The 21780-nt window shown below is 41.0% G+C and overlaps 3 protein-coding genes across 4 annotated transcripts; 1 reads left to right on the top strand and 2 right to left on the bottom strand.

The window, feature by feature from the left end:
- Positions 1-171: 171 nt before the first annotated feature.
- Positions 172-11253, bottom strand: LOC118318402 (5-hydroxytryptamine receptor 3A-like). The gene is made up of 20 exons (XM_047336674.1): positions 10348-11253; positions 10177-10227; positions 10000-10054; positions 9412-9575; positions 9222-9266; positions 8999-9105; positions 8039-8208; positions 7493-7650; positions 6721-6931; positions 5586-5762; positions 5281-5453; positions 3846-3909; positions 3407-3570; positions 3216-3260; positions 2824-2930; positions 2533-2702; positions 2245-2408; positions 1470-1680; positions 1097-1309; positions 172-971 (listed from the first exon to the last, which is right to left on the bottom strand). The coding sequence occupies exons 2-20, from the start codon at positions 10201-10203 to the stop codon at positions 685-687; spliced, it is 2712 nt and encodes a 903-aa protein (XP_047192630.1). The 5' UTR covers positions 10204-10227; positions 10348-11253; the 3' UTR covers positions 172-684.
- A 145-nt stretch (positions 11254-11398) lies between these two features.
- Positions 11399-12893, bottom strand: LOC118318406 (receptor-transporting protein 3). Its single transcript, XM_035648033.2, has 2 exons — positions 12621-12893; positions 11399-11955 (listed from the first exon to the last, which is right to left on the bottom strand). The coding sequence occupies exons 1-2, from the start codon at positions 12767-12769 to the stop codon at positions 11619-11621; spliced, it is 486 nt and encodes a 161-aa protein (XP_035503926.2). The 5' UTR covers positions 12770-12893; the 3' UTR covers positions 11399-11618.
- Positions 12894-14305: 1412 nt separating this feature from the next.
- On the top strand, positions 14306-18888 carry dynlt2b (dynein light chain Tctex-type 2B). 2 transcript variants are annotated; one of them, XM_035648035.2, is made up of 5 exons: positions 14306-15086; positions 17223-17356; positions 17738-17807; positions 18033-18096; positions 18218-18888. In XM_035648035.2, coding segments are annotated over exons 1-5 (318 nt in total). In that variant the 5' UTR covers positions 14306-15084; the 3' UTR covers positions 18266-18888. The 2 variants fall into 2 exon arrangements, with proteins under 2 accessions (XP_035503928.1, XP_035503927.1); XM_035648034.2 differs by lacking the exon at positions 14306-15086 and adding an exon at positions 15578-15742.
- Positions 18889-21780: the final 2892 nt, after the last annotated feature.

The following is a 21780-nucleotide window of genomic DNA, read 5'->3' as shown; positions in this document are numbered from 1 at the left end:
ACATTGTTGTTTTATACAATGTCTTTTTATTTTGCCCTGTCCCGAACAAACACACACCTCAACATGCGGTGAGCCTGAATCAGCACAGAACAGACAGATACGTTCATGAGAAGAAACACACAAGAGACGGTTTCCATGAAGGAAAGTAGATTTATTTAGTCTCAATATGAATATTCATCTACAATGGCAGACACACTTTACCTGTATTGAACAATGAATACAAAGGAGGAACTTTATGTCTAAGTTTCATGAATATTAATATTTCATGAATGCACATCATCCATCGTGGATGTCATTATGTCATAATTTCTGTATAAGACCTTTAAGAATGTGTTAAAGAAGATCAGCACTGTGAATAAATAGAGAAGAGAAGATATGGAGCCTGAAAATATACGAACAGCAAAACGTCACTTTTGAGAATGATAATGATAGAAACTAAGATCTGTTGTGCAGATCAAGGAGGAGTTCACAGTCTTCTTCTTTGCCCTACGATACTTTTGGGAAACAAAACCTTTCAGATATTGGTTTCAGAGCCTTAGTGCCTGTAAAACAGTGACTGTACAAAAAGATCATTTTAACAATCAAAAGAAAGAATTTAAACAACTCTTTTCTCTGCGTGCTTAAAAACAAGGAATATGACTCTTCATCCAAAAATATGGAAGAAAACTAACTCAGAAAGCACAATCAGACGGTGTTGTATGACTGCGCCCAGATAGCGATGATGGTAATGAAGCTGACGGATATGAAGAGGATGTAGATGCCGCACAGCAGGCGGTCGATGATCAACCCTACCTGGACCCACTCCTCCGCGCTCTGGTTCCCGCCCAGCTGCTGCTGCTCCACCTGCAGGCGGAGAGCCTGGAGCTCCTTGCCCAGGCTCCTCAGCTCTTCCAGGGCCTTGGTCTCATTCAGTGGTCCATTCTGCTCCGGAGCCTCGACGTACCCTTCCACCGGATGGGTGACTTTCATTTCTGTCACAGCGAGAACACAGGAAGAGTTGAGTGATCATACTGACTCATACAAAAAACTTCTGCGGCTCCTAATACTCATAAAACAGTTTGAGTGGAATCACTCAATCGCAGGTCTGACACACTACCATATGCTGCAGGATTTCGGAGGACCGTGACGTCTTGCAGATCTCTGGACTTCGGAGGGAGCTGCACCAGTCGGCCGAGGACATGAAGAACAAAACCTCTGATCCAGTGAGGAACTGGAGAGGAATGAGCGGAGCCGCGCAGCAGGTTGGTGATGAGAATAGTCTCCAGGAGACTGGCCACCATCAGAGCCAGGCACAGAGACAGGAACACATCTGGGATAATAATAATAATAATAATAAGTTTGTTTTTAAAAGACCTTGAAATTCCAGTGTGCAGGATTTAGTGACATCTAGTGGGGAGATTACATATTGCAGAGTCAAAAAGGCTACAAAGAACGAGAAATAGATATTAATGACCGTATTATCCACTGACTCATGAGAGGTATGGTGTCTCCAGTGATCGGCAGCAGGTCGTTCATGATGAGCAGGAAGACGGTGTAGCCCAGGATGAGGGTCATCTTGAAGGAGGATCGGTCGGTGGTCTGCGGAGGCAGCAGGAAGCTGAACAGGTCCACCGTGATGAGGGAGCAGCTGGGGACGAGCAGGTTCACCACATACAGGGTGGCCCGGCGCCTCAGTGAGATCTGCAGCAGTGGTGACGGGTAATGTCCGGTTATTTTACATTTGTACAAGTCTGATTTACACTTTTATGACATGACATTCCTGTTCTTGTGGCATATGCAGTACGACAACTAAAGTGATGAAGATGATGAACCCGACTGGGTGACTGTGATTTCCAAAACTACTGATGAATAATTTATCCTCTTCAAAAGTCATAAATTGGACAACAAGTTTGTCGCAGTCGGGTTCATAATTTTTAAGTTTTTCCCTTCAGAAACACTTTGAATGTAGTGGGAGGAGACATAACAGGTGAGACAAGACACAGGAAACATTTAGGGGGGGTGATATTATAAGGTTTAAACATATACAATGCATAGGACAACAAACACCCTGTCCTTCCCCCTGTATCATCAGCTCAGCTTTTCTGTTGTGTAAATACATCAAACACAATATGGGAGTTCAAAAAGTATTTTACACACACACACACACACACATATATATATATATATATATATATATATATATATATATATATATATATATATATATATGTATTTATTGTTGTACATACAGTAGTATTTCCTTACATAGAAACGAATCTCCTGATACGTTTCTTCATCCTGACCTGTAAGATCAAATTTCTTCACGGTGATTCCAATCAGTTCCCACTCGCCCATAGTGGCCATCACTTCTTTAGAGAAGTCAAACATATCCTCCGCAGATGATAGAAGGTCAATCTGTAGTTCATACTCTGAAATATAGTCAAAGATTTTGTGAGATTTAATCCAGTTTTAAAAAAATCAATTTGGACAATTCAATCAAAGAATGAATAAAAAGATGTTAAAAAATAAAAGATGGAGTCCGTTTCTTCTTACTACGGTATAAGTAGGAGTTGAAGCTCAAACTGCAGTTCTGGACGTCAAATGGAAACAGGTAGATGTCCAGCCTGCAGGAGCTGATCACTCTGACAGGCTGCGCATCGACAACCGAGCCGTTAAAATATACGTAGTTGTATGGGGCGAATGGAGCGGAGTTCTTCTCCATACTGCAGGACGAGAGAAGACATAAAACCCAGCAAACATTATTTTTATATATATATGTATATATATATATATATTACCCCACATCTCAGGCTGCACTGCTCTACAGCAGTAGATGGTACTCACAACTCGTTGATGACCACATCAGGCACCCAGAGCAGTTTTCTTGGAATTGTAATCCACTGGGAACCACACTGTTCTGGGTCCCACAAGATAAACTCATTCCTCCAATCCTGCAACATGAATCACACACGTACAGGTGATATCTGGTAAACATGCTGATCTGTACCTCTGGCGGTCACAGGTGTTTGCCCACCAGTTACATTTTGAAATGTACAACGATGTTCCCAGTTTAAAAAAATTGAAAAAGCAGCGCGATTGTCAAAAATCATTTTGACTGAAAATCTGCCAATCAGGTTACACTCTGATCCAAGCTTTCTTTTTCTCATTCCCAGGCATGGAGAGTGGTATTGGATTGTATTATTGCTGGGAAACTGAGCTGTAGATTAAGTACTTACTAATTGTTGCCAGATAAAAGTTGTCAAGATCTGGGCCTTTTCATCCTGGAACAGAAACAGTAGTTGGTTGCAGTATGTCCTCTTTTTTTAGTCAGTTGATCTTTAACAAAATAAAACTAACTAATTATTATAAAGCTGACTTTTACACTACTATTACACAACTGGCTTCAGGGTAATGTCGTGTTTCTTACCACACCCAAAATGCCAAACAGGATGATGAAAATGTTGACAGTAGTGGGGGTTGATACATTCATGACAGGCCGAATGGATTTCAGATTGAAGACGGGTTTGAGAGCCTCCAGCAGGGAAGGTGCGTCGGGTTGAGAGCAGTTCAGCATGAAGGGACTGCAGCCAGCTTCAGAGGGAAGAACAAATGTGTCTCTATCATTGTTGATTGCCACTTCACACAGGCTTTATCAACTCTCAGCAAACGACAGCTGGTGGTACAAGCCAAAAAATGGTAATGTAACTTAATGTTAAGGTGACCTGTCCCTAAACAGTACAAGGGACACAATGATGGCGAGTTTAGCATGGTTTAGGAGAAACATTAGGACATGATTTTGTTTTTTCATTTTACCAATGACCGATCCTTTAAGAAGAATATGATTGTATAACGTGAGCTCTACTCACCATGCATGAGCACAAAGACGAAGATGAATAGAAGCTTAGAAGGCTTGACTTTCAGCGGGCAGCACTAAAAACATTAACATTGGGTCAAAGTGGTTGTTAGTGTGTGCGGTGTCCTTGTCCTGGTGAGAGCTGTCCTGTAAAGTTGGCTCCACAGATCGTATATCTATTAACTATAATAAATACATATAATCAAAAAAAATATATACTTGTTTGTGTAATTGCCCTTTAAGTTCTCAGTGTAGATGTGAGTTATTTCAAAATGTGATGAAATACAAACAGTAGGAAACCATTACATAACACAGAAGTAAATTCAACCCCTAAACTAGATTGTGTTAAAGTGTTAAAGGTTACCAAAATTAAATTAAATTCTTAATGTTGCTGGTATTAGTTTTGGTTCACATTGCAATACAAATGTAGAAAAACCTTCAGGATGAATTGGAAGACAGTGAGCCACGTCGCCTAACATCAGTGTCTGACCTCAGGAATCTCAGCAGCCAGATTTAAAAATCTTGTAATTAGATGTCCACATATTTTTGACCATGTAGTCAACCCCTTTCAGGGTAGCAAATTATTTATCACCAATGATATTTGCAATTTTTCAAGAACAGTTTGTTGCTTTAGTCACTCAATATATTTTTAAACAAACTTGACTTATGTAATCATTATAAAATTCATTTCTCAAAATTCATTTGGTTCAGGCTTTACCTACACATCAGCATGTAGATTGTTTTCAAATAAGTTATTCGCTTGGTTACATGCATCTTCACAAATGCAATAACTTTTTATCATAACTACTTTTTGTTAAAGGGTTTTTGATGAAATGCTACATGATGAAAACTGCAAATTGTCCTACATTATTAGATTAAGTTTTGGGGGAGCAACTGATAACTACATTTTGTAACTATGTTATCTTGGCTTAGTTTCTGCAGTGTGAGCACTAGTTCATCGCTTAGCAACAATATTTTATAATGGATAAAAAATAAATAGAAAAATTGAAACAGGATTTTTTTTGTTTGAAATAAATGTCAATCAAAAGCTGAACATTTTCCAAATAGTTTTATTTGGAATACAATGGTTTCCTCAATTTTAAAATTGCACATTATAAAAGAGAAAGGCTGCAACTCCATCTAGTTATTGCAGTAGAGCTAATTTAATGTCCAATGGTGATAATATGAGCATTTGTTACCTTTAAACAGTGGTACATTAAATAAATAAATCAAATAAAATGATCTGAAATACTACAAAACTATGATGTATTGATCAGATATTGATTGAAACATTTGAGTCGCCGTCCACACAATTGGAGCCCTCCAACACAGACGGCAGTTGTCTACTGATTGTACGAGTTCAGCCAGACAATGATGATGGTAATGAAGCTGACTGATATGAAGAGGATGTAGAGGCCGAACAGCAGGCGGTCTATGATGACACCCACCTGGATCCACTCCTCTGCGCTTTGGCTCCGACCAAGATGCTGCTCCGCCTGGTGGCGGAGAGCCCGGAGGTCCCTGCCCAGGCTCCTCAGCTCCTGCACGGCCTTGTCCTCCACCACGGTCCCCCTCTCCTCCGGAGGACGATCCTCATCAGCTTCACACTTGGCCACAGCTGCTTTTTTTAAAAAAATAAATAAAAAGGCAATCCAGACAATAGCACTTAATGTCGATTATGTTTTCTCACATTTTTACAGTCCTCACGTAAACTGCGTATTCAACCACTGCAAGATACCAGCAAAGTGAATACCTGGATCTTTAGCCTTCTGAGGCAGGAAAACAAGACGGGCTAGAATTTGCAGGACGAGCACTTTGATCCAGTGCGGGACGGGAGAGAAATTGGCGGAGCCGCACAGCAGGTTGGTGATGAGGATGGTCTCCAGCAGACTGGCCACCATCAGAGCCAGGCACAGAGAGAGGAACACGTCTGTATTTTTTGGAGGGGACAAAAAATAATTTATGACACAAGTATTTCAATCAGCTGCTGCAACAGACACAGCCATTGATATTAGTGTAAATGTATTTATTCATGAATCGCTTTTAGGCCCTCACTATACATATTTACTGATTTCACAGAAGCACACAACCACAAATGCAGCGCCGTTCGTTTTCTGATTATAGACATTGAGGTATAATGTGCCAACTGTCAGTAACTGTGGCTGACACATGCTATAAAATTATATAAATCATACAACAAGAAGTTCAGGCTAGCTGTCTCAAATTCAAACGGTTTTGACATGACTTGCAGTTGGTTCCAATATATTCAGCCCCTTTTTTTGACAACTTCTTGATTTTTTGACATTGAAGAATAAGCCAGCTGCTTTGTACGAAGTCGACAAACAGCCTTATCTTTGTTCGTTACTTTGCCATCTACGGTGCCCGATATATGCTCATGTTGCCGCGTATATGTAAACCTCTTTACACCCCTACTGCCGCCTCTGCAAAAACACATGTAAATTATGTAAATCGTAAAAGCATTCTGCCCACAGTATCAGTTCATGGATTAGAGTATGGAAATCAAGTTGTAACACTTGCCTGACTAACTGCCCCAGACGTTTGTGTGTATACGAGGCATTAAAAAAAACAAAAACCAAAGCCACTTGTATGCTCTTTAATTATGAAAGTGAACTGATCACTGATCGCTCACAGAAGTTCCCTGCAGATTTGAGCAGATATTTTGAACACCTGCTCTTCCATGCCCTTAGTTCTGTCAGTTATCAGTTGATTTCTGTGCGATGGCGACAGAATACAGTGCAGTCAAAAGTGACTCCTCAGGGGAAGTTTTTACAACATATTCCCAACTTTCCTACAGTTCTCACTGCACACTTGAGCTCTAAGAGGAATCACACTGCTGGGAACATTTGCTCAATGTGAATGAAACTGACTTATGAGAGGTATGGTGTCTCCAGTGATCGGCAGCAGGTCGTTCATGATGAGCAGGAAGACGGTGTAGCCCAGGATGAGGGTCATCTTGAAGGAGGATCGGTCGGTGGTCTGCGGAGGCAGCAGGAAGCTGAACAGGTCCACCGTGATGAGGAAGCAGCTGGGGACGAGCAGGTTCACCACATACAGGGTGGCCCGGCGCCTCACTCGGATCTGCAGAAGGAAGATAGAGAAGAGAAAAACAGCACGTTGTCAGGAACAATATCCGTACACATTTGTATTCTTTAAAACTAGCTGACAGAATTTCAGTTTCATTGCGGTTCTTATCAAAGGTTTGCAGGTGACAGTCTGGGTTTAATGCATTAGACCCTATCCACATTATACCGAGGACGATATAAATCTTGTCACTTTTTTCATATACTGCATTTAAACAAAAGTAAGTTGCCGACAGAAATTTTCCTGCCAGCCCCCTGGTAAAATTTAGTCGCGTACAACTTCAACTTGAATTTCCTGAAATCTTTGCAGATTTTGGGGGTGTAGTTTGCCTCAGATCCTTTCTTTCCTCACAACCCATGCCGTAAAATATTTCAACTCTCATAACTCTTTACTGTGACAACCTAGCAATTGAAGTGTTAGTATGTTACAAATATTTACTCAAACATTTTGGACAGAAAAATAAGTAAAGTGATTGTATAGCACAAATACACACTCATAATCTGGAAGGCAATTTCATCGGCAGTTAGTGCGATTCCAGAGACAGTTCAAACAACGTACATGAAATGCGAGCTCGTCAATGTAATCAGGGTTATCTAAGCTGTGATGGTGGGAGGTGATATCCAGCAGCTCCCATTCCCCCATTGTGGTCATAACCATCTTGGAGTGCTCTGTGATGTGATCTACGGTTCTGGCCAGGAAAATCTTTATGTCTCGAGCTGAGGAGAGAAAAACAGAGAAACATATTATCCTGATAATTCAACATTTACATCCCTGTAAACACTGAAGGAAAATAGATATTCCTCCCTCTCACATTACCCATGCTCATTGATTATCCCAACTCAAGCCCAACAAACGGCAGAACAAATCAATGAAACTCTAAGATGTGCATATGCTTAATCTTAATAATCTGAATCAATTTGCAATAATCCTGAACTGAAATCAGCTCATGAAACGGCAGATATCAGTCATGATGCATCAACTGTAAAACACTGAAGAGAAACAGAGTAAAGATATCAAACATTGCACCATGGTCTTGTCACAGTGGCCAAACTGGCCAACAAAATCTTCAAAGAAAGAAAATGAAACTACCATGAAGTGTCTTACCCACGTGGAGGTAGGAGTTGAAAGTCAAAGTGCAATTCTGTATGTCGAAGGGGAAGGTGTAGATATTGAGGTTACAGGAGCTGACCACTTTGGCCGGGTAAGCGTCCTGCACCCGACCATCGCTGTGCAGATACAAGTACGGGACGTCAGGTGCCGTGTTTTCATCCATACTGCAAGAGAAGAGGGAGCAGAGGTGTTAAGAGTGAAACATCTGCAAAATCCTAGTAAGGGCAGCTTTTACCAGGGCACGTATGTTTAAGAGTCTGACTTTCTAGGGACTAGTTGCATTTCTGAGTTTAGATCTGAAAACAAAGCTAAATGTCTCTGACCACAGAATTAAGTTCAACACAATATTTTGGAAAACATCACAATAATATTATATATTTTCTCATATTATTCACTTGCAATTTCTGACATTACTCATTTATTTGGCTCTCATATTCATGTAGAACAACAAAAATGTATTCTTGCTGTCGTAAAGCATAAGATTTCTGTTGTCCACAAAACCCATGAAGAGACCAAGAATAAAAAGAAAGAAAAAAAAACAATAAATTGATCTTGTTACAACGCGTAGTCAAACATGTAAGGAAGTTTCGATATACAAATACCCACGAGGACCAAAACTCTCTTGTGAAAATAGTTAGTTGGAGCCATGTTTGCTAAAAAAAACAAACAGTGCCCAGCTGTTAATTAAAGAGTTACATCTTCCATTGGAATGAATAGATTTGCAGGTGAGTGTCACGGGATGGAGGAAAGAATCGAAAGACAAACTTTTTGGGGCTATTCTTTGCCTTTATTTATAGGACAGACTTAAGCATGAAGGGGGTGAAAGAGGGGCTCATCGCTGCAGAGCACTTAATCCTCAAGATGTATTGTACCAGAGTGTGAAGAGGATTTTTATTTATATACAGTAAATACAGTATAGTATAGGTTTAAGTGTTCAGGTGGCAGGCAACTCACAATTCATTGATTACGATATCTGGTATCCAAAATTTGTCTTTGGGGAGAGCGATCTTGTGGGTGCCGCACTCAATTGGATCCCAGTGGACAAACTCATTCCTCCACCACTGAAACAACGAAACTGGTGTGAGTGCACAGAGCTGGTGAATTGGACAATATTCACATGATTACACAGTTGTCCCGAGGTTTACATCACTGACTGATGGATGGTTGCAGGACTTACATAACTTAGCCAAAGGTAAGTCATCAAGAGTTGAGACTTTTCATCCTGGCGGAAAAGAGGAGCACAGTTAAGACACGGACATTTGATTGGAGACAGACGCAGAATTATTTTTACTTCAGAGAAAAGTGCCATAAAAAGAATAAACCGTGAAATTCATACGCAGCACAGTTCACTGTATGTTACAACATACCACTCCTAGTATTCCATACAGGATGAAGAAGGTGCTGACGTTGGTGCAGGTGCTCATGTTCATGACGGGTCGAATGGCGCTCAGGTTAAAGATGGGAGTCAGCGCCTGCAGCAGGGCAGGTTGGGTTGGCTGAGAGCAGTTCACTTTGATGGCACTGCATGGAGCTGATGGGAAGATTGACATATTCGCATGCTTTGGCTTATGGGATTTTCAGTAAATATTGAACAATAGAGAGGAACTTAAATCTTTAAGTTTTTCAATCTTTAAGCATTTCCATAACATTGCTTTGACCCTTCTTTTAAGATTTTAATTGTATAAACATCCTTTGTTGTCTCAAATGTTTCTGTTTTAACTGCCCTCTTCATTAAAAACTCCTTCAGACATATTTTATGCTATGAAATAAAGTTTATTATGATAATAATAATAATTATTAATATTATCATTTTTAATAGTATCACATCCTTCTAGCTTGCAACATTGCAGAGACATTATATGATAAATACAATCTACATTATATTAATGGTTGGTTTTTGGGCAAAGTAGGACCTGAAATACTCATATTGTATATACTTATACCAAAACACTTACCTGGCATTAGAACAATAAACACAATCAGAGTGGGTGTGACTGGTGGAAGGAGCCACTACAATGAACACAGGATAAAATATATGGGGGAAGATCTTCCGTTACAATGGAGATTTATCATAACCAATGTTGTATTAAGCCTCAGAAATAACACTTCCTAACATGCAGAAGAGGTCTTACCTTCAGTGGAGTATCCTTGGATGCCATGATGTCCAGTAACTTACAGTACGCCTAGAGAGGAAATCATAATTGTCACCTTGCTTTATGGGAACATTTGATTTAAGTTGTATGATCAGAAGAATAATTTCAAACAACAGCTGAGGTGATCTGTGAATAACCAGTGGTACTTACTTGGCCAACTAACTCTTGCGAGACTAAGTTCAGCCTCAGTGGTCCGGTTATACATACTGCCTCTGGCAAATGATGTGGAAAATGGAAAACTCTGCAAGGCGGCTACTTTCCCTGCCGGTGGTTTCATACAAAACAAGGCAAAACCACAGTAGATGTTTGGTACCTCAGTGTGTGACTGGGAGATGGTGAAGTTTGACCACAGCAGAATCAATGTCACACCCGCTGGTCGGATGCAAATCAATAGTGGATGCCCCGTGAGAAACAGGTGACCTCTGATGTCTGTAACAACTTCAGAAATGAAACTGGTGGAGTCAAAACTCCACTGACTCATAACGCCACTTAGTGTTTAAAACCGTCTTGGACCTCGCAAGACCAGTGCTGACATAGACTCAATGTTTGTGACATCTCTACATCATGAATTTGTATTATAGTTTACACTCCATAATCAAATGTGGACATGTTCATCGTCAGACTGGGTAAAATGGTTTTTACAGACAGACTGTGGTCTGTTCATATTCCAGTAGCGTAGCGTGACCTTTGGCACCTCCCCACAACACACAGCCTCTCAGAGAGACGGGCTACTGTAGTGCTCGCACACACACCTGGGTAAAGGACATTGGTGGCAGGGATGCAACATTTTTTATGCAATAGCTACAAAAATATTTGTGGCAATAATAGTTTTACAACTTATTTGAAAACTGGCTAACATTAGCCTCGTAAAGGAACCCTCTCTTGCACTAGCGTTGCTTCGGCTCTGAGAGCTGTGGTGTAATCTGGTACTGATCCGGCTTGATACCACCATGGTCCTCCACCACCCGAATGTCCACCTCAGGGGATTCCACAGGGGAGAAGTCCTTCACTTCTAAAGAGTCTTCTATAGCATCGGTGTTGTGCGATGCGCAGGCAATGGAGTGTAGGTGTGTATCGTATTGATGCAGTCTGCAGGTGTTCTGCAGACTAGGGTGTGTCTTGAAATGTGCTTGCGTCTTGCAATTAAAATGGGTTTAATACCTTCACAGCATGTTTAGGTTTTTAATTCAGACTGCAAATATTTTTTTCCTTGGAGATGCATTTATTCAATTGACAACATATACATTACACACTTTTAATATGAGCATTACACCAAATTAAAAAACTCATACCATCTCAAAACAACACTCCCTTCCTGCTAGAATAAGTCTGGGACCAATATTAGTTTTGGGTACATGCATTGAAGGTTGAGTTGCAAGCGATGCCAAAAGCAATGGCACCAAACTCAACAATCGGAAAGCTCAGCTCACTCTTGTACAGATGCCTGCCATACACCCCTCGCAATGGGCAGGCTCATGAGGACTATTGACCTCAATCCTCTCATGATCATAGTGGCCTTGATCCAGGTTTTCATTGTAGCACTTAATTCTTATCTTCTTGACCAGATTCCTCATGAGGACGGTGATGTGTTCCGCGGTGATGCTGGGATCTACCATCGGGGCCTCGCTGCAGCACCTTTTGCAGTTCTGACGGAAGCGCTTCACTTTGACGGTGCCCGTCCCGCCCATCAGCCGCATGTGGAAGACCACCATCACTCGGTTGGAGGGCCAGCCCCTTGGACAGTGGGTGCATTGGAACCTTCATGGGGCAGATGGCACATGTTTATAAATGACTGCAAATGTAATGCACTGTATGTGTAACTGACAATACCAACTACTAATACTTTCACTGTCAAATTTGTATTGCTATGTCTTTGATCAGCCATTTTGTTTGCCACAGAAAACATCTTGATAAAATGATAGTAAAAAAAAAAAGCCATGGAATGACAATGTGATTGATCATACTGCTGACTCAAGTAATAAAAATGTCACCAGGCCCCTGAAAGGAATGACAATGAAGTAGGTTTTGGGTGGGGTTTTAGTGAGGTTCAGGAGGATCTATTTGTTTTTGTTTTTTTCTGGATAGATCCCATTGTCAAACTGACCCTAGGACGATGGCCACACCCAAAGAGCCACAGCCACCGAAACCATAACAATCAATGCCTGGCCCAAACCCTTACCCTAATCCTAAAGTCCAGTCTTAACACACACACGCACACACACACACACACACACTTTTTCTTTAACTGTCTATAATTGTTTTAATCCGTATTACACTATCAGTTATTTACTTTTATTACATTTTCATTCCAACATTTATAACCAGATATTCAATTCTTGTAAAGTGTAATATTTATCATCAATCTATCTGACTGTGTGTATAAAGATCATTTACAGTGTTTGGCAGTCGTCCGACAAACTGACCTGGCACTTGTGCTCCTCATGTACTTCTGCCATCCCTGCTCGGGCTGCTCGGGTACAATAGAGGAATCAAACTCCAGATTCCAGGCGTCTCCGTGCAGGAGACCTTGTCCTTCATTCAGGAAAATAGATGTCCACTCCGATAGTGCCATCCTGTCAGTGCCAGTGGTGCTGGTGCCTCAAAGTCGTACAGCTGATCTCTACAGTGAAGGAACAGCTAGAGAAAATGACACATCTGACTGTTCAACCCTCCTCTTATTGCTGCTTGTCCAAGAGTATTTATGTCATCCATCACAAAGGGAGGGATGTCAGCAGACACTTAGAGCTAAACGAAACTTAAAAGTTGTTCCCCTTAGGTTTCAGGTCTGACGTTGCTCTGATGACCGGGGTGAGGAAAGGCTTGTATTGCTATGGCAGACACTGAATATAAACACCATTGGTCACTGAAGGCACTAGCTGTCAAAAAAGGTAAATATACAGCTGTTAGTCAGAATAAAGTCAATGTAACTGCTCTTTGTTTATATGGGCCGATGAGGATCCTAATGCCTGAAGGTGAGAAACTTTTTTCCTCCCTTCCATTTATTACAACGTCACACACACACACACACACACACACACACACACAAATACACACCCAATAATTTAGATTGGTGTGGATTCATTGAGGGATTGTGTTTATCACAAATGGAAGCACTTGACTAATCAAGATCGAGACTCTTTGGGCTGCATGAGGAAATGAAACTGAATATTAGCTGTGCAGTAATAGTGCCACCTGCTAGAGCTTTTCTGCTTTACAGCCTTCAAACAGTCCATCTATGTACATGTTCGAGCACCCTTGGCCAAATGACATATTTTCTTGTTTTAAACACAACAATTTGGGGCAAACATTTAAAATGAACCTTTCTTCCTGACCTTAAAATGGAAATAAAATTAAAAATCAAACTTTAATTGTGACATGGGCAAAGTACTAAGTCAACACTCAGTAACAAAGCCCACCATTTGGTTGATATCACAGTTTGCCAAATGCTTTTTGTAGCCATCTTTCTATTGCTGATCGAGGAATTTTCAACCACTCTAACGCCTGATCTCTGCAACTTCTGCTCCTTTTTTCTCATTACATCTTTTGGTGATTGTAGCCAAAGAGCTCAATTTTAACTCCATCTGTCCACTGCACTTATTTCCAAAATGACTGGCTCATCCAGACTGTACTCTTCAGTACTGTACTTCAGTATACATCCCAATCCTGTCTTTATATAACTGTGAAGTCATCTGTCTTCTAGGTAAAGTGAAAGTAGTGGTATAAAATGAATAATTAAAAAAAGCTTGACGAAAGCGACCAGTGTCATGTAATGTAATATCTTCTTCTTTTCCACAAGCAGAAACACTAAGGTCATTACATTTAGGATTTGTACATCTTGTTGCTATGTGCCTTTTTCAACATCAACCAATGCACAATTTCAAAAAATAATATTAGCGAGATCTTAATACAACTTTTCTGTAAAATGTTTTTTCAATAAAGGGATTAAGAACTCTTGTTGCTGTTTACACATGAACCTAAGTCGCAGTCAGCCTAAATGGTGCTTGAATCATTAAAATGTATTCTCTTTCATGACAACGATGTCGGCCGCCGCACGTTGTAACAAACAATTTAAAAAACCGTTAGGGTGTAATTACTCATTTGCAGGTTTAATGTTTGAAGCGAGACCAATTCACCTGCTGTTATTTGGAATTTGTACCTCATTAAGGGCCTGCAGATAATGATGATCAATACTGAATGTAACGAATCAACCATTAGCTTCCACATTATCGTCCTGCAGTCTTCCAGGTTATGAGCAATTACACTGAGCACATAGTGTAAACCCCTGTGGCTTATTTGACACAAGCACAATTGATCTGAAATCCAAAATGATTAGCTTTAATTATCAGAGTAAAGCTTCAGGTGGATTTGAAACAGAATCATTGGATTTGTGTTGTTCGGCTTGGTAGTCCAGCACCACAGTTATCTTATGCAAATGTTGGATGGTGCTACTAAAGGTGAGAACCTTGTTTTCATACAGATATTTAGATTTAACCTGTATGTGATAAATGGTAAAATATTTGTGCGTGGAATACAAATATTTTAAGATATACAATTATATTGTGGAAAAATCCGTGGAGAAATGAGAAAAGCCAGACACTGGTCATAACAGCCTGATAGTATTCTTGTTATCTGCTCCTAACCCTCCTTGTCGGGGAAGTGAAACCAGAAGAGACATGCTCTGATCTGACTGCAGCTGAAGAGGCCTGGAAAGCAGTGGAGTCCGATATCAAGAACTCAGCGAGTTGGATGCACCGTGTTACTTCTCTGAATTGACACTCAACTCCACGTGGGAGGAAAAGGAAGAAGTGAAAGAGATGGTTGGTGGTAGTCGTGACATTTTAGAAGACAATTGTGTCGCACAAGGCTTCCCTTGTCAGAGACAGAACAATGTGAGTAAAGATCAGAAGCGGGCATTTTGGTTCCTCTCACACATGACTGACGAAGACAGAGACACAAAAGGAATAAGAGACCGAAGGGTTTTTTTTGATCACGTCGAAGGTCGAATGCAAAGCCTCTCTGACTTGAAGTGTTGACATTTGAGAAACACAAAGGAGAAACTGGGGTGTCCTTGGACCTTGACCCCAAACCTCCGGAGATCACTGATTCATCTAGACAGCTTCCAGGGTGTGGATTTATGTAACGTTGCGATCATAAATACCTGTATTCCCCTGATTATTCGCCTTTCATTGTGCTTTCAACTGCTTTCAAAGAGCTCATAGTCTTTTACAGCAGAAGGTAGACCAACACACACATTTAAAAAAGGATTATGACATTGATTCTGTTGAAATATAATAGATGTTTTCGAGACTAAACTGAAAAAGAAACCCCAGACACGAAAACCGGTGATATAACGCGCGCATTCCCCAAACTCTTATTTTGAAACAGGAAACAGGGGAGTCAGACGTCGCTATGGAAACGGTTACCACTCTTCAAAAATTAGCTCGTTAGCAGCGTCGTGCCTTTTGTTTATGTCCTCTTAGCCGTGACTTTAATTCGCCATGGAGGTTTCAGCCACGTACCTCATACGACCCAGTCACCAGCACAAGTGAGTCTGACGAAGCGGCTACGTGTCGATGCTAGTGGGTGAAGTTAGCTTCTGACCGCCGTGTTCATTGCTAACGCTAGCCACCATATTAGCGTTTCCGGTGTAACCCGAGGTTAACTAGCGACGCTGTTGTTTCATTTAAAGATGAACCAGCCAAGGTTGGCGTCAGTCACTTTGACGTGGAACAGGTTTTTTTGGGCGTCAGTGCTCTGGTGAGCCGCAGTTTGTCGCGTTGCCAATAACGTTAGCTTTAAACGTGTGTGAGGAAAGTGTCAAGTTGTCAAAAAGTAAACGTCAAGAAGACTCACGAATCCACACGGTGCACTTATAACGAGACACCAAGTTTAAAATTATCTAATGCTTTCAAATTAATACACTCCTGAAGTTATCATTCCACCATGTAGAGTGTTGGCACCAATATATACATGTTACTCACATACAGTGTGGAGCACTGATAGTGTTAACTGCCAAGGAATAATTGATGGAGTGGATGCTGATTCAGGGAGACGGAAACCGTGGATGTCTTAAGCAGAAGTATTTATTATAAGAGCTCAATATATATCAAGGAGATTTCTGGTTCGTTTACACGGATCAACAAGGTGGTCAGTGTTCGGCGCCCCAAGACAATCTGCCTGTTCCCGGCCTCTGTAGTGTATTTAGTTCAGGGTAATGTCGTCATCTCCCTGCGACTATGACACCTCGAGAGAGAGAGAGAGAGAGAGAGAGAGAGAGAGAGAGAGAGAGAGAGAGAGAGAGAGAGAGAGAGAGAGAGAGAGAGACTTCAGCTGCTCGATGATCGTTGTGGCTTGCCACAGACAGGTTGACCCCTGTTGGTGCCTGAGAAGACTCGTCTTAACAGTTTCTCAGGCGAGGATTGACAAAATTCCACGACACCAACACCATCATTTATTCGATTTCGACATATGACCCCGTAGTGAGGGAAGCTGATGATCTGCAGTGGCGGCTCATCAGTGGGGGGCAAGGGGGGCAACGCCTCCTCAGAAAATGGAGAAGGGAGAAAAGGTTACATGGGATGACAATAAAACACAACTTAGTTTGAGATTCTGTGTGTTTATTTTTACTGAATTAATATTGTGCAATTTCGTTCAGGCTATTGCCGGGTCTCGTCTGCGTGAGAGCAAACCAGCCATCACAGGCACATGGATCTGTCATGATCAAAGGAGGCTTGAAATGGCTTTGCCTCCCTCGGCGAAAAGAACCCCTTAAAAACAATCAGAATTAACCTTAATGCTGTTGTCAGGTAGAATACTGTATCGCTAACATAGTAAAAAAGAGGTTGGAGGGAGACTAGCGGAGTATGACTTTTCGACCAATCGCAGAGCCATTGATTGCTCCGCTCCGCTGTATCTGCTAGTGACATGATATGTTGCATAGTCTGCCTCCTCAGTGAATTCACCCACCAGCCGCCACTGATGATCAAGTCCCACTGAGTGAATTTCCCGCCTGTGAAATCTTCTAGGTTCAAACCAGCCAGAGTGAAGGAGTGCATTCGTGAAGTCGTTAGGGAGCGACTGTCTGGGGTTCAGTACGACCCGGAGGAAGTCCCAGAGCTGTCCCGGTCCCTGGCAGACTGCATTAAGGACAAAGTGAAGAGTGAGTGACGCTTTTCCCCCTCTCTCGTGATGTAACTCAGAAGCACAGAGGAGCCAAATACTGTTGTATGTATCGTTCAAAAAGTGATTACTCAGGTATCTCCCACTAGTCTTACAAGTAAATTGTTTGTCTTTCATCATGATTATTGTCCTTTAAGCCCCTTTGTTTTATTTTGCCACTCTTTTTCTCCTGCCACTTTCCAGTTTTGTAGCTCGCATGCCCGTGAGTCTCTCTTATCACCATCCTCTAATAAAATCTCTGACTTGTTCTGGGCTGCCTGATCTTTGTCTGCATGTGGGTTCTCTTAAAAACACCCCCATGTATTGTCCACTGCACAATAACTGATGTACACTATTGCAGCTCATTTCTTTTCCTCAACAGATGCTGGATTTGACAGATATAAGCTTGTCGTGCAGGTGGCCATTGGAGAACAACGGGGACAGGGAGTCAAGTAAGTGATCATTTGGTTCTGGTAAACAAGATAGCTATTAAAGTTTGTAAAACTGCCGTATTGTGTGGCATACTATATTGTCTGGGGAAAGCAGATGAAAGTGAAAGTGTTTGTGCCTCTCTGTTAACAAGATTATTGCTGTACAAATACTGTGGAGCCAAAAATCTCTGGGTGCCTCTCGGGCTGTTTTCAACATCATCTTTTTTCATCTTCTTGTTTTACTAGGATGTGTTCCAGGTGTTTGTGGGATGCTGACACAGACAACTATGCAGAAGATGTTTTCATGAACGTAGGTGCCTTTGTTCTGATTACTCTTGTAATTGGTGGAGGGGGGCTCACTTCCCAAAGACAGTTTCGCTTCAATTCTCTGTGTTTTAACAAAACATATTCTCCATGTTTTCACTTTATAGGACAGCTTGTTCTGTGTGGTGGCAGTTTTTGGGAGCTATTACTACTGAGGATGACACGATGGATGACAGAAATCTTTCAGATGGAAGGATGTGAGTTGTACTCCGCTCACCATCATCATTTCGGGTCCATTGTGCATCTGGAGTAATGTAATTGCTGCATCTTCAAAGTTAAAGAATTCACCAGCATCTCCTGATTTGGAAAAAAGACTATTAAAGGTGGGTCTCTCATGGATAATCTTGAATAGTTTCATGATGTAGCTCAGAACATTGCAATCCTGACTCCTTGAATGTCAAACAAGTTCCCAAAAGTGTTGAAATGTCTGGGTGGGTGTGGGAATCCTCAGCATATTCATGAGATATTTTTACCGGAGAAGTCCGCTAGCTTCACATCCATCCGTGAGAAAATGTCAACTTTACCAAATTTTCACTGATTTCTAAATTAATTTGACTGAAAATTGTCACATAACCATTTAATCTTTTAAGTTTGATAACACTCATACAGCACATTCGCAGATCCATTTTGTATTTGTAACAGCATGTTAACAAATGGTCATTTTTTGCTTTTTTGTATGTTTTGGTGGTAATTTTGAGCGTTTTATTCCATTTCAAAGATATTGTGACTTTTAATTCGTGGCATGTTTGCCTTATTAAAGTGTCTCTACAGGATTGTATTTTTTTTTCACTCATTTCACCTCATAACTCCTCAAAGGCTGACCATAAACCTCAACTTCATTTCATCTTTCCTTTTAACTATCATATTTGCAACTACATCTGGTTATCTGAAAAGTTTTACAGCTCTTCTCTGTAATTTGTTGGTGAACTTGAGACGCCTGTCTTCAGTGAGACAGGAGGACATTTTCAGATGTTCTTTTGTTTAGGTAGTTATTTTGTGTCCCTCCAATTGATTTCAGGATGACCTGCCTCCGTGGCTAAACTAAGATGCTTTTCATTCTATATATAAAGACAAATGAGACAGAAGTGAGCAGTTGGCGTGATCGAGCGTAGCTGAATCAATTAGTCAAATGACTCTCACTCTGATTACATATACATGCGGAGGACTGTGCTTGTGCAGTGGTTTGCACAGCTGCTCTTCACAATTTATGCAGTGGTTTTGTTGTTTTTTTCATCGTGAATTCACAATGACAGATGCCGACTGTTGGATGCTTGCCACTCAGGTAGCAGTGATTTCTGTAAACCCTCTATTGTACTCTGCTCTCTCTTCCTAACTGTCTGTCAGCAATGTTATTTTGTTATTTAACAATATGCTGTGTAAAAGTCTTCCAGATGGACACACACATCTGATCTGAGGACTCTGTTGGCAGGATGTCAACATTTGTCATTGGCTTCTAAAACCTTTACAATGCACAGGTGCAAAAATAAATCAGTTTTCTGATCGAGTGGTCAGTGAGTTTAAGGCAGAAAAAATGAATTGGTAGGCAAAGATCATTGCTTGGGTTAGAATAACTACCTGGTTGATTGTAGAGCATTGTTGTTTTTTGGGTTAAAATTTCTACTTAACATTACATTAAAGTTAGGAGACCTTTTTGGTCGTGGTTAAAATAAACCAATTTTGACTATTGGTAGGACTTTGGAAATGAACCCGTTTCCAGTGTTGGACTCATCAATTCACCCATAGCCCCCGCTGTGAACATTATTGCTCTGTGGACTGAGTCCGACATGTCTTCACCAAGTCAGCAGTGGCTCAATTAGTGCAGGTCAATTTTGCTGTTAAAGAAAGCTGCAAGTAGAAATAGCGATCAAACAGCCCAGTCCCAACAGGCCTTTTAAGACCAGGCACTGAACTATTGTCCTCGATGCCTTTTCTAACTCAATGGTATTTGTTAAGACTGTGGACATGTTAATTAAACCTTCCATCTGAAGTCCAAAGTTGTCCGTTGTTTTTTCCCCTTGAGCCAGTGTAGTGAGTAAGCAGGACTATTGATTTTTTTCAGAGCTTGCTTCTCAGCCTTCATTGATTTCATGGCTTTAAGCCAACAGATTTAGATAAATGCCTGCCTCTCAGAACATAATTCACAACCACTGGTTGGAGAGGAAAAAGAGGACTACACCGGGCAATTCCCTTTGTGAAGCTGAGTGACTTTGAAGGGAACCTTCACTCCAGACCCCCATGACTAAATAGATAAAACGATTAATCTGCTTAAAAATGGTTTCAATAGTGACTTCATGGGTTTAATGTATTTTCATCACTTTCATCGCCTCTGTCAATGTCACTTTACTCTCCCAGGAGCCTGTTGGGTGCCGTCATAGCTTATTTTCTTATTGGCTCTGAAAGACTGAACATCTGTGTTATCAAAGACACGTGTCCCTTTAATCATTAGGCGTGACGTGTGGGTGTTTTCTAATTTACAGTTGGCTTTAAGGTTTATGTTTGATGCATATGATAGTTGGAGCCCTTTGGTATATCTACAAATAGTAAAGCTTCACTCATCGCTCATTGCTTCTTCAAGGTTACTGTCTTTTATACCCCATTTTGTATTTAACAGTTCTTAAGATTCATAGTCATCATTCAATTCATGAACATGGATCTTTGTCACAGTTTTCATGTTGTGGGAATTCTCCCACAACTGCAATGCCTTTTGAGGATTTGCATACTGCAAAGTTTATTCATCAATGCAGACAGCAGCAGAAGAAAATGTCACCTGTCCTAATTCATTTATATATGATTTGTCCATCGGTGATATCCTTTGTGGGATTTTGACCTTGAGAAATAATGCATCTAAACACTATCATTAACAAAATGTCTGCAAATGTGATGCTTTTAGTGAGCTGATTGTATCAACAAATGTTTAACTGTTGTTCATTCTCCTGTTCATTTTCCAATGGACTTATAGAGGGTGCATTCACAATGACAGGGATGTGGCTTGACTGTGGCTTTGTGGGATAAAAATGAGAGGAAATATATGTGAATGTTATTTCCTGCACTCACAAAATTAATTTAATCCAGGCTAACAATACGTGATATTATCAGTTATTGTGCTTTCCATGATAATGTTAATCTAATAAATAAAATTGGAATTATTTGCAATCAGAGACTTGTTAGATAATGTTTAATTTGCATATTTACTTAAAATAGCACTGTACTTTAATCTGTTATGTCTTATTGATGTTCATCTCCGGCTTCCTCCCACAGACGTGCAGTTTAGATTAATTGGAGACTTTAAATTGCCTGTAGGTGTGGTTGTGAAAGGTTGTTTGTCTCATCCTTCTCCCCACGTCTGCTGCTACTCGGTGACCTAAACATCCACATGGACTCCCCCACCTGCAAACTCTCCATTGAATTCACCACTCTCCTGGAAAATTTAGCACTCACCCAGCATGTCACCTTCCCCACCCACGACAAAGGACACAAACTCGACCTAGTCTGCACCATTAACACACCGGTGCTCGACCTCCACTCATGCCTCTTTCCCCTCTCTGACCATAAACTCATACAGTTCACCATCCCTTCTCCCACCCCCCGACCCCGCCTCTCCAGAGAAATCATCTTCCGCAACCTCAAATTCATTGACCCTCACCATCTCTCTCACATGCTCTCCACCAAC

The sequence above is a fragment of the Scophthalmus maximus genome, chromosome 13, assembly GCF_022379125.1.
Source record: "Scophthalmus maximus strain ysfricsl-2021 chromosome 13, ASM2237912v1, whole genome shotgun sequence".
Classification (NCBI taxonomy): Eukaryota; Metazoa; Chordata; class Actinopteri; order Pleuronectiformes; family Scophthalmidae; genus Scophthalmus; species Scophthalmus maximus.
The sequence above is the reverse complement of the archived record's forward strand: the minus strand, read 5'-3'. Positions and strand labels throughout refer to the sequence as shown.

Bases quoted from the DNA above. Each gene is read 5' to 3' on its own strand.
- LOC118318402 (XM_047336674.1), bottom strand. From the start codon at position 10,203: ATGGCATCCAAGGATACTCCACTGAAG. The intron at 9,576-9,999 runs GTAAGTGTTTTG...TCTTCCCATCAG, and splicing joins GTTTATTGTTCTAATGCCAG to CTCCATGCAGTGCCATCAAA. The intron at 8,209-8,998 runs GTGAGTTGCCTG...CTTCTCTTGCAG, and splicing joins GATATCGTAATCAATGAATT to TATGGATGAAAACACGGCAC.
- LOC118318406 (XM_035648033.2), bottom strand. From the start codon at position 12,769: ATGGCACTATCGGAGTGGACATCTATTTTCCTGAATGAAGGACAAGGT. The intron at 11,956-12,620 runs GTCAGTTTGTCG...TGCCCCATGAAG, and splicing joins ATGAGGAGCACAAGTGCCAG to GTTCCAATGCACCCACTGTC.
- dynlt2b (XM_035648034.2), top strand. From the start codon at position 15,696: ATGGAGGTTTCAGCCACGTACCTCATACGACCCAGTCACCAGCACAA. The intron at 15,743-17,222 runs GTGAGTCTGACG...GAAATCTTCTAG, and splicing joins CGACCCAGTCACCAGCACAA to GTTCAAACCAGCCAGAGTGA. The intron at 17,357-17,737 runs GTGAGTGACGCT...TTTCCTCAACAG, and splicing joins CATTAAGGACAAAGTGAAGA to ATGCTGGATTTGACAGATAT.